Genomic DNA, 12165 nt, shown 5'->3' with positions numbered 1-12165 from the left:
TGTTTGATGACTGCTATATCACTAGACATTGAATCATCACAACTGTTCTTTACACTCTAGTCAACTGCAGATGATTATAGTTAACCTATGAGACAACACTCATTGCCGTGCCCTGGCAAGGTCACTCTTCAACATGCTGAAGCTGTTCGCCTTTGACGTACAGAGGTACCACTAATGCTTAGCTGCTGAATTGAGAAAACTAAACAAGGTAACCAGCTATGGATGTGAAACCACCCCAGAAGAAAATCCTGCATGGACAACAGTCATGCAGATGTCAAGAAAACTAATTGATGTACTAATGATGGCCAACCTGTCCGGGTGCTACTTGACACAGCGGCTTATGTTTGTGATATGAAAGTGACTGTACTGATGGCTGGTAATGGTAAATACGCCCAGCCAACACAAACATGCATTTCAAGAATAACTATCAAAAACAGAACACAGCCTTTCGAATTTGTTGTTGTAGTCTAATGTAGTCATAATGTTATTCTCTGATGAGACTTCTTCAGGCTTCACAAGCAGTCATAGAGTGTGCAAAATAATGGTTCCAGATTGACGGAGCTGTTCCAGCAAGCACACATAACAATGACTGCTTTGGGCAGTTTTATGCCATTGGAGACATTGTTATCCAGCCACTGTAAATGAGAAGAGTTCCAATTGTCATTTGAAGTGTTCAGTTAAACTGTAAAGCTTTTGTCAATAGCAAAAATCTACAGAACTCAAAAAAGATATCTACATGCCAGTGACTATTGTCAGCAGTGCAGAGTGGTCAAGGGCAACATTCAATCACTAATTATTATGAGCAGCCACAACTCATCTCTAAAGGTACTTGTGTGGTAACATCTGAATCGGTGCAAGAAAGGCAGTTTAGTGCCATCGACAAAGAATTGGGCTCTGCTACCACTGTGAACAACGCATTAGAGGAAGGTACTTTTGAACTGCCAGTGGGATCTGGCATCACAGAGGAGCAACGTTGGTGACTGCTAGCCATTATGCATCAGTTTTCTGATGATTATGAATCCAGAATGGAGTGAAGATGGGCCAAACAGCCCAGGGTAAAACACCTTATCAACACTGGGATCATCCACTTATTAGTAGCACTCGTACGAGGTGGCGTTAGCAGGCAGATGGATAATTTGGGAGGAAGTGGAGAAGATGCTGCAAGATGATGACAGAGGACCTTCAAAGTGTCCTCTGTCTGCTTCTGTGGTCTCCATGGAGATGGAGTATGGCACATGGCATTTGTTCCTCAACTACTGACAGCTGAACAAAATCGTGAAAAATGATGCGTGCCTGTAGCTGCATATTGATGACGTCCTAGACTGCTTGAAGGAAGCAAAGTATTCTCAACTATGGACATGCAGACAAGCTACTGGCAAATTGAAGCTGGCCAGAAAAGGATTGGCTTCATAAATCCTGACGGCCAGTGGGACTTAATTTATGTGGTTTGGCTTATGTATTACTCCAGCAACCTCCAAGCATAGCATGGACAACCTGCTCCAACACATTAAATGGATGACATGCCTTTGCTATCTGGGTGATATTGTCATTTTTTAAAAGATACTTGAAGAACATCTAAGCCACCTGACAATCGTGTTGATGTGTCTTAAGACTACAGGCCTCTGACTGAATCCAAAAAAGTACCCCTTTGCCATCCATAAAATGAAAAGCTAGGGGCACATAATGGATGAATGGTGATGGAATCTATCACATCCCACAGAAACTGACAGCAGTCATGGATTGTCAGACATCCTCAGTACATTCATGATGTGAGAAGTTTTGTCGGAAGATGCTCATACTACGGTGATTTATAAAGGAATTGTAAAAATTACTGCAGGGTGATGACAAATTTTCTCTTGAAGTGATAGAGAGACCGTTCCTTCTCCTTAAGTAAGTTATAAAATATTCTTTGGTTCCAGGACAAGAATACCAAGACGAAACTGTACACTGACACTAGTGGTTTTGGGATAGGAGGCAAGTATGGTATAAATTCAGGAAAGTGCTCAGAAGGCAATAACTTATGCTTCCAGAATACTCTCCAAATCCAAGAGGGACTGTTCTGTAACCGAGAAAGTGTGCCTTGCTGTTGTGTGGACCATCAACAAGCAAACAATTCACCATTATAATGGAGCACTGTTCCCTGTGCTGAATGTCTAGCCTGAAGGATCCATTGGGTCAACTGGTGAGATGGGCGCTAAGACTTTAGGAGCATGATGTCACAGTGATGTACAAAAATGGATGCAAACACAAGAACACAAACTGTCTTTCATGGAATTTTTCAGTGGACCACAGCAACATAGACAAAATCTATCATCACTGCATTAAATGGCATTGCTGCTGAATGCAGGGAAAATCTAGTAGCTGAAAACTGTAGAAAATTTGCAGGAAGATAACCCATCCAATTAATAAATGGAAGATTGTATAAAAGGAACTATGATCCAGTGATGCAGAAATGGTTGCTTGCCATCCCAGCTCACTTACAGCCAGCTATCCTGGAGTTTTTCCACAACATCTGACGACACGGAATTCATGAAAACTCAAGATAGAGCCAGACACAGGTATCACTGGCCAGGGCTCTACCAAACCATTATACACAGAGTCATTGAAAGGATGGAAGCGACAGAAACATGTGCCACTCTTACCTCCAGGACCTCGGGTACCAGTTTGCAGCAGCACCATTTCACTGAACTGTAATCAATCTCTTGGGGATGTTCTTGAAGTCGAGAACAGTAATCAATGGATAATAGTCAGCAATTACTACCTCACTCTCCATATTGTCAACAAATCTGTGCTCACTGCTGAAGCTCTGGAAATTGTAAGGGTCATGGCAGAAGACATTATTTTGAAGCACGGAGAACCACGTTTGACCATCTCCGATCTTGTAACAAATTTCCTATCAAGACTAGTAACAGAAGTAATTTCACATTGTGAGATCACCTGCAAGATAACAATTGCCTACAACCAACAGGCAAATGTCCTCATACAATGCTTTAATAAGACATCGTTGGATATGCTCTTGATGCACGTTGATGTCAAAAGAGAGATTAGGATGCAGTGCTGCCCATCATGACATTCTCATATGGCGCAGAAGAGCGAGGCACTACAGACGTAACTCCATTTTTCTTCTCCATGACTGTGAGGCCAAAATGAAAGTGGATACACTGTTCTCGTTTCAACTGTATTGTAAGCAGGTTGACTACTTGAAGCACCCCATCACCAAGACTGATGAAGCAAGACAGCTAAGCTAGCTCACATATGGACCCTGGATGCCCAGGAGGAGGACTGATAGCACTGTGATGTGAATCACAGGACAGTGAGATAAAACCTGGGAGACTTGGTATGGACTTGTATGCCAGTTTGGAAAGTGAGACTATCAGAAAACTTAATACTGTGCAACTTTGAACCATATATTGTTGTTTGTGGTTTATCGGTCGTGACAAATGAAGTCAAAGATTATGACCTTTCATCAAGAAGACAAGATCACACAGACATCATCCATGACCTCCAGAGGAATTCCTACTAAGATTGTGAAATGCAGACTGATGATGAGGGCTTCTCATTCAAGGAAACTAAAGATGATTGCGAAACAACAGAAGAGGCTACCGTATCTTTTTCTCCATAGCGAAGAGGATCTGCCAACACTGCTGTACAGAGGACCGTTGACAAGATCTGGATAAAGGGTGCTGTAGTCGGCTCCAATGAGGGCTTCTGAAACAGCATCTTGATATTTCTCCAGGAGAGGGAGCAGTGCCATGACATGGGCTGCATGCAGCTTGGCATAGCCATTAGCATTGCTGGCTAGACTGCTGTGGGACACCAATTCAAACGTGACCATAATGAATTATTTGTTGTTTAGTTCTCAAAATTTACAATGTTTGTAATGTTTGCTTAATCTGGAAGTTCAGTGTTTGTATAAATAGCAGCACTCTCCAAATAGGAAATCAGTTCTGTCCATCCTTTGGCATTCGTAATAAACATAATTTCAGTGTTATGTGTTGTTCTTCATTTACGACCATGCTTTTGGATTTGGACTTATTGGGGTTATGATATACCAATGTACAATGTAAGCAAATAAGCCTTGCAGTAGGAAAATGTAAAGATTGTTGCTCTTCAGTCCATGTTTGGTGAATCTCCATTTACTATTTGATGCCTGATAGAAAATCATATATTGTGTGTTGTATATCTCCTCAGTAAGACGTGCATGTTATTTAAATTTAAGTATTTCTCATTTTACACTCTGATATCAGAGCTGTTGAAAAAATTCTCTTACTGGTGTGTGTGTGTGTGTGTGTGTGTGTGTGTGTGTGTGTGTGTGTGTGTGTGTGTGTGTGTGCTTTGAAGGGGGGGGGGGGGAGAGCAATGCCCCCCCCCCCGCCCCCCGACTCCTTTATTAAACCAAGTGAGTCAGTGAATTGTGTAATACACTAGACTCGCATTCAGTAGACATGTGTAATACATGTTCAGTGTAATGTCTTACTCCTTGTCCACTCCAGCTTACACTCTGTGACTCATTGCCTTATTGTTAATGGGTGTTAAATTGTTGGAGAGGGGTTTTTAACGTGTTATGAATAGCTTGCTCATCCATGTATTGGTGACCAGCCAGCTCCAATTTTGTCTCTAATAATTAAACCTTCATTCTATTCTATTAGTAGTGTTTTAACAGAATCTGTTATACAATTCCTGCATTAATAATTTTATGAATTTAAATGTGAAGTGAAGATGAATTTAAATAAGAGTGAAAAGAATTCAAGTGAGCTTCTGTCTTTCCGTTGTACGAACTTTGTTTTTTAGCATCATTTTCTTCCCATCACTGAGTGCAAAATACTATAACAAATGGCAGGGACAGAGAATGAAGTGATCTTGTACTTGCTTCAATACTACCTTCAGCAGACGGAGAATGGACTCGGAACAGTAATGTCTTGGATATCCTGATGACAAACAGACACAGAAGAGGGAATCACTGAATGTTATTATGTAACATTGGTAACTACAGGTGCAAAAAAGAATATCAAGAAATGAGGAAGGTAATTCTGATCAGCAAGTGTGACAAGGAGTGAATTACATATTACCTGCAGGTTCAACGTCAGATTTCCTGTGTGTAGCAGAGAAATGTAGAATATCAATGGATAAAATTAACTATTATTGTACAAATATGCTTAAGGCAGATGTAAGTGATGGGTTAGACATGTTATAAAGTTGGTACTGAAATGAAGAGCTTATTCACAGATTTAAGTAAAGCTAAAACCTAGTTGATAAATAAAAGTAGAACTGATCTCACATGTATGTAAGGCGAACAATTTGAGACGTGTTAATTGAATTGGAAAGTAAAATTACATCTGCCAGTCTGAAGAAAACTCCAGAGAAGGTTTGGTCTTACTCAAAGTCAGTATGGAGATAAATTGTTTGTACACTCACTCATTAGTTATACCAGAATGGAGAATGCCACAAGGAAGACCAAAATCCATAATTAAATCTTCCAAAATTATTTCACTGAAGAAGAATGTACAAGGCGAATAAAATATAAAATGGAATTTTTATTTTAAGCACCATTTTTGTTTACGGAGAGCAGTGCAATCTCTGCTCCTTGTTTCCAATAACTTACTCCACAACTGGAATGTTGTCATACCATTTCTTTAGTCAGAATCACAGTGTCAGAGTAAGAGGTACTGTCATCTGTTGTGCAGCACATTGTAATAAAGTTTCTCAAAAAAATAGGGTGTAAAATTCTCCAAAATTTTGGATAGACTCTTGGCACGGTTCAGGGACACCACCCTGTCCAAGACTAGGGTGTGTGCACGAGACACAGTTTTTACAAGGATGAGAAACATTTGACAACTAACACGTCACCTGTGGATCAACATGACAAAGTATATTTGCATTGTTAGCCAGCTTATTGAAGATGATCATTGAATAACAATTGTAAAAATTGCTACTGAGGTTGACATAAACTATAGTAGGGCTCAGATAATCATTACTGACAACAGATTTCAGAAAGTGTCCGCAAGATGGATGCCAACACTCAATACCACACAGCTGCCCAAACTTGACAAAAAATTCAGGGACTGTTCCAGACCACGTGCTTCATAATCTGGACTTATCGCCCTGAGATTTTCATTTGTTTCAACCATGAAAGGAAGCAGTCAGAGGACAACACAGATTTTACAACGCGGGTGCTGTCAGAGTGTTCATGCCCAACTGGCTGCTGTCGCAGCCACGTTCATTTTACAAAAACGGGATCAAGAAACAGCCTATTCTCTGGGAAAAAAATATTTCTCATTTAGAAGATTATGTAGAAAAATAAATCCATGTGTACGAATTTTTCTGAAGCTTAAATTTAAAATTATAAAAAATTTTCCCTGTTTATAGTTGACTCACCCTTGTACTATGGTTCCTTCTCTCTAAACTGGTTTACAGACGCCAAAGTGGCATATAATTGTTGAAATAAGTACAAAAAAGTAATATCCCATGGCAGAGGAAAGGCAACTGGAGCTACAGGTATAATTCTATTCAGTTTTTCGCACTTCTTGTCAACCTAAGATCGGTTGTAAGCACTTGATCAGTTTAATTACTTGCTTCAGTTTGGAGTGCTCTTTTCATGTGGTAGAACTAACATAACAGTTGCGTTCATCTGCAATATAACATTGCTTGAAATTATCTCTCTCTTGTCTGTCTCCATAGCTGATTGGTCAGAATGGCAGAATGCCTTGTGGGGGGGCTCAGGTTCAATTCGCGGCTGGTTCAGAGATTTCCTCCACTCGGGGACTGGGTGTTGTGTTGTCTTCAATGTTCCATCATCATTAAGATGCAAGTTGTCAAACTGGCATCAACTAAAAAGACTTGGACGAGATGACCAGTTTACCAGGTGGGAAGGCCTTGCCACCTTAACATTTCACACTTCATCTGTGTGTTTTCATATCAGTCTTTTAACCCACATTTATTCCATCAGATTTCATCTTCTAATTCAAGTTTTTGCTTTTGGTTTCCTTTTTAGAAATTATAACCATCATTACTAACATTTATTGTAAATCAGAACCAGCCTTATTCACAGTGACATAATAGGTATTGTGAGTAGTTTGTTTCCATTATCAACTAACACAGTAGTTGGCTCTGTTTAGTGGAGGTGGGAGGCAGAGAGAGAGAGAGAGAGAGAGAGAGAGAGAGAGAGAGAGAGAGAGAGTCAAAATACATAGATTCAGATAACAAGCTTTATTTAAAGACACTTTTTAATTAATATTAAAGTATTGATAAAAGTAACTTTCAGTGTACGTTGCCTTAACAAAAACAAAAAAAAAAAAAAAGTTTCACATTTGTGCTCAATCTTCAGCAACATTCTGTTCAATTTTTATTTTGTTATTTTTATAGTGATTTTTGTTTTTGTATGTTTTTAGCCCTTGTATCTCTCTGTCAACACCATTCAGTCAATATATTGTGCATGATTCGCATGAACTAGAACCGACAATCTGTGAAGTGCTCTGATTTTTATTTTGATGCACTAAATATTGCATTAAATTGGCCTTCAGCATAATTTGAAATTGTGTAAAACATAATTGAAGACATTTAGTAGTTCTGACTTATGGCTTTGTTGATGTCATAAGAATGTCATTAAGGGACAACATTATAAAAAAGCTGTTCCAGAGAATATTAGCAGAGTGATGGTGGTGATTAGTCTGACAGCTGCAACTGTGAATTTCTGCAGATGTCACTGTATTTTCGTTTTTGAGAAATGGTACTCAGATAGAAACTGTACTGGAGGGCATCAGATTGTAGAAGCTTTTGTTGCTGCTGATTATTGTTGTTAAACAAACATTTTATAAAATTTTGATTCTTTAAAATCTCTGTATCTCCCCAAAAACAAATGTAGCCATGGGCCTATGATCCTGGACAAAACTCCATGAACTAAAATAAGTAAATCCATTGTAGTTGCAGATTTGGGTGTCTACTAACAGGGGCCCTGTGCATGAGGCTGGCTGTAGTTGTATACAGGGTAGTGGCAATGCCAAAAAATTGTAGGAACATCTTCAAAGGATTGGCACTTGATGCAAGGACTACCAGGTTAACATCAATGGAAGAGAAAAGAATTAAGGTTTGTGCATAAACATGGGGAAGACCCAATATTGTTTAACTGTATGATGGGTGGTTTCTGGAAGTGCCATTGTTAAGTGTTACATGTGTGGTACATGCAACATCTATAGTGACATGACCACATAGAATTTGTCTTAGGACAGCAGAAACCAGAGATACAGTTGAAAACTACTAAGGAAGTGTAATTCATGACAAATCCTCCACTTGAGTATTCTGTTCAAAGATGACACAATATACATGCTGTTTCCTCTCACATACATCTCCTGAGAAGAAATGACCATGGTAGTAAAATTAGAGATACATTGTAGCTCACAAAGAGACTTACTGACAGACATATTTATGCATGCCATTCATGTACGGAATGGGGAAGGAATTTTCGAATAATAATACCCAAAGTAATCTCTGCCACACTCCATCAGGTGGGCTGTGGATGGAGAGACAAATCTTAACTTTCTGTCGGATATACTAACTGGTACCTAGATAATGTAATGTAATGATGATTTGCCAACAGGATGTTAAACCCTAATTCTAGGTAGTCTCATGCAGTTCATAAGGCATAAATATGGCTTGAAAGGAAAAGACATTACTGTTCATTACTGATAGATTAATGATACTGATGTCATTTCCTGGTGCTAAAGTTCTCCGATTATGATGCTATTTTAAAATTACCTGTGTTGTTGGATGAAAGACAAAATTTTAAAAAAAGAAGATGAGACATAAAGAATTATAATGTATTGTGAACATTGATGAATCAGAACCAAAACAAATTGGCCAACTTCTACATACCTGTGTAGTCACAATTACAAATTATGTAGGAATAAAGGAGACGACTCACAGAAAGGCAGAAGCGCTGTGTCGTCGATAGGTACACAGACAAAAGATACAGAGCTTGGCTAGCTTACAGAATGCACTTCCTTTTTCAAGCACGTTTTTCCAACAAGCTTGATAAAGGAAGTGCATTGCAAAAGCTAGCCAAGCTCTGTACCTTTTGATTGTGTAGCTATTGCCAATGCAGCACTTCTTCCTTTCAGGGAGTCATTGCTTTTATCTGTGTAGTCAGTATTTCAGTGTATGGGCTGCTTGAGGACTCTTAACATTAATTTCCTGTATGGAAGGTTTTGTGTTTAGTGCTTCTGTTGAGACGACCATTCAGAGATGCCTATTTTCAACTGTTCTAGATTATCTATTTATTAGTTTCAATTTTCACATATGTAGGTTGTCAAAAGAGAAGGTAGGTAGATGGTAGTGACTAATTGACAATGAAGTCATTAGAGCAGTGAATTAGCTGAGCTTTGGTAAGGACTGGGGAAAGAAAGAGTGCAAGGAGCTGTTCCTTTTGCTTGGAATGGTTTAAGCCAGACATTGAAATTTTACATTTGGATATGAATTTGTAACCTCCTACTGCTGAATGATTTTTCTGACTTAACAACTGCACCATTCCTTTTGTTACTTGTCATAAAGTTTCCTTCAGTTTTTCATGACTACTGGCTAAAAAGTGGTCATTGTCAGTTGGATAACTCACTGTGTGGGCGCTTCAAATTATAGCTTACATGGGTGGATTTCTGTTGTGGTAAAAGATGCAGTCTGAAGTAAGGTGTTATTTGATTCGGGGAAAAAATGACAATACAGAATTAAACAGCAGAAGTGATAAAGTTTGTTCACAAAGTTCAGAGACTGGCTTTGGCACATCTTGTTGTGGTCCGTTGCATCAGAGGATGGTGAATTTCTTTCCATTTGTGTGTGATATTGCAGAAAAAAATGAAATTGTAGATACTGAAAAAAATAAAAACAAGAATCATCACGAACTGTTGTTCCTCTGCAGATTGTAGAAAGTTTTTGACACTCCATGGTATGGGCCACACGCTTGGTCATCGACTACCTGTTCCTCGAGAATAATTGAAGGAAACTGAGAAATTACAAACATTTATAGAAAACTGTGTGACGATCTAGGTGTGAGCATTATATACAGTTCATTTGGGGAAAAAAACTGGCTTCACAGTATCGGACATGTGTTGAACAAAATGTTAGTATAGGTAAAAATATGAAACAGACTTGTCATTACTGGTGGTGGTGGTGGTGGTGGTGGTGGTGTGTGTGTGTGTGTGTGTGTGTGTGTGTGTGTGTGTGTGTGTGTGTGTGTGTGGTGGTTTAGTTAATTAGTGATTCAGACAAATATCAGTAGTACTACCCTCTCCCATATGCAAGGCATGCCACCCAGAAGTGAGTATCCTGTATGTTCCAGTTGAAATTACTTGGTGTTAAGTTTGGGAGAGAGAAAGAGGAAATATTAATAATAATAATAATAATAATAATAATAATAACAACAACTCCAGTTACTGAAAGTAGTAACAGGAGTATGTGAATCATTAAGATTTGCTGTTAACAAAGTGTGTGTTTTTTGTTGGGCAGGAATTCAGTACGGCTCGCCATTCGGAAGATTATGTACGCACCAAGCAAACAGGGTGAACAACCATCTGTAGAAGTTAGTAAAGAATTTATGATGAGCCCAAATAAACTGCACTTAGAAGCATCATTGGACAAAGAGGTAATTGCTGCTCCTAATTACTGAAGCACTTAAAATCACTTTTATTATTATAAATTGTTAAACAATTTTGTTACAGCCAATGAAATTAGTGTCGATGTGATGTGATGTGATGTGATGTGATGTGATGTGATGTGATGTCTGTAGCTTCTGGGACAAGGGAAGGGACATGGGAGAAAGGACGAGACTAGAGAAGTTGCGGGAGACTGTACTGACATTGCCTTCTTCCCACTGGTAGGATCTCATATCAGTGCAGCCACACTCCACACTATGTGGCTCAGTACCTCAACTTACAAGTTTTACCACTGGGAACCCAATGCAGACGTCCAGTCCAGCAGCTTCCACCAACTAAAAAATTACGTACATCGGAAAACCTCATTCCTTACTATGTTCCCCAGAAAGATCCTATGCGTTGTTTGACAAACATTGCCTGCGAATTGTCAACAATGTAAATTCATAACGTTCTGCAACTATCTTTAGTTAACATAAAAGTTGTTTGGGTGTAAAGTCACAACATCCTTGAAATTAGCCTTCAAAAGATGCATAAAATGGACGTTTTGCCCACAGTCACACTTACCTTTCTCCTGGCCAGCTAATGGAGAACCAGGTTTACTAAATTTGTGAGAGATCACTTTTATATCGTCATGATTGCTGTACTGTATATAGTAACAAGACACAATTTTAAAACAAGCTGCTCATGTAATTGATTTCCTTTGGTGGAATGATAGGATGAGATGCTTATGGTTGAAGACTTCACTCGTATATTTGCCACACTAAAATTGAGTGAGTGACAGTATAAGTTGGTACTTCGAGTTTATGTAGAAGGGTCGTCACAGTTATTGATATTGGAAAATCAATTACTCTTTGGAATTTGTTTCTCCTTTGTTGTTGCAGTTTTCAGTCCAAAGAATTCTTTGATGCAGCTCTCTATGGTGCTCTGTCCCTTGCAAACTTCTTCATCTCTGAATAACTGCTACAACTTGCATTCTTTTCAACCTGCTTACCGCATTTGCATCTTGGTCTCACTCTACAGTTTTCACCCCCCCCCCCCCCCCCTCTCCCACACACACACACACACACACACACACACACACACACACACACACACAAACACAAACACAGTCACTCACTCTACCCTCTATTACTAGACTGGTGATCCTTAGATGTCTCAGAATGTGTCCTATAAACCAATTCCCTCTTTTTGTCAAATTGTGCCACAAATTTCTTTTCTACTCAATTCTAATGAGTACCTCTGTATTAGTTATGTTAGCTAACCAACCAGTCGTCAGCATTCTTCTATAGCACCACATTTTAAAAGCTTCTATTTCTTCTTGGACAAACTGTTGATAGTCCCTGTTTCACTTTCCTACTAGACTACATCCCAGACAAATACCGGGTAATCAAAAAGTCGGTATAAATTTGAAAACTGAATAAATTATGGAATAATGTAGGTAGAGAGGTAAAAATTGAGACACATGCTTGGAATGACATGGGGTTTTATTGGGTGGTGGGGGGGGGGACCAACAACAACAAAGAAGTTC

At 39.1% G+C, this 12165-nt stretch overlaps 1 protein-coding gene across 2 annotated transcripts in view; it reads left to right on the top strand.

The window, feature by feature from the left end:
• The window catches only part of LOC126414704 (beta-arrestin-1), a 507073-nt gene that overhangs the window by 456343 nt on the left and 38565 nt on the right, over window positions 1–12165 (top strand). For both annotated transcript variants that reach the window (XM_050083370.1, XM_050083369.1), the window contains exon 7: window positions 10492–10627. In XM_050083370.1, the coding sequence (XP_049939327.1) occupies window positions 10492–10627 (136 nt within the window). The remainder of the gene's footprint in view (window positions 1–10491; window positions 10628–12165) is intronic.

The sequence above is a fragment of the Schistocerca serialis genome, chromosome 1 (genome assembly GCF_023864345.2).
Source record: "Schistocerca serialis cubense isolate TAMUIC-IGC-003099 chromosome 1, iqSchSeri2.2, whole genome shotgun sequence".
NCBI lineage: Eukaryota > Metazoa > Arthropoda > Insecta > Orthoptera > Acrididae > Schistocerca > Schistocerca serialis.
The sequence above is the reverse complement of the archived record's forward strand: the minus strand, read 5'-3'. Positions and strand labels throughout refer to the sequence as shown.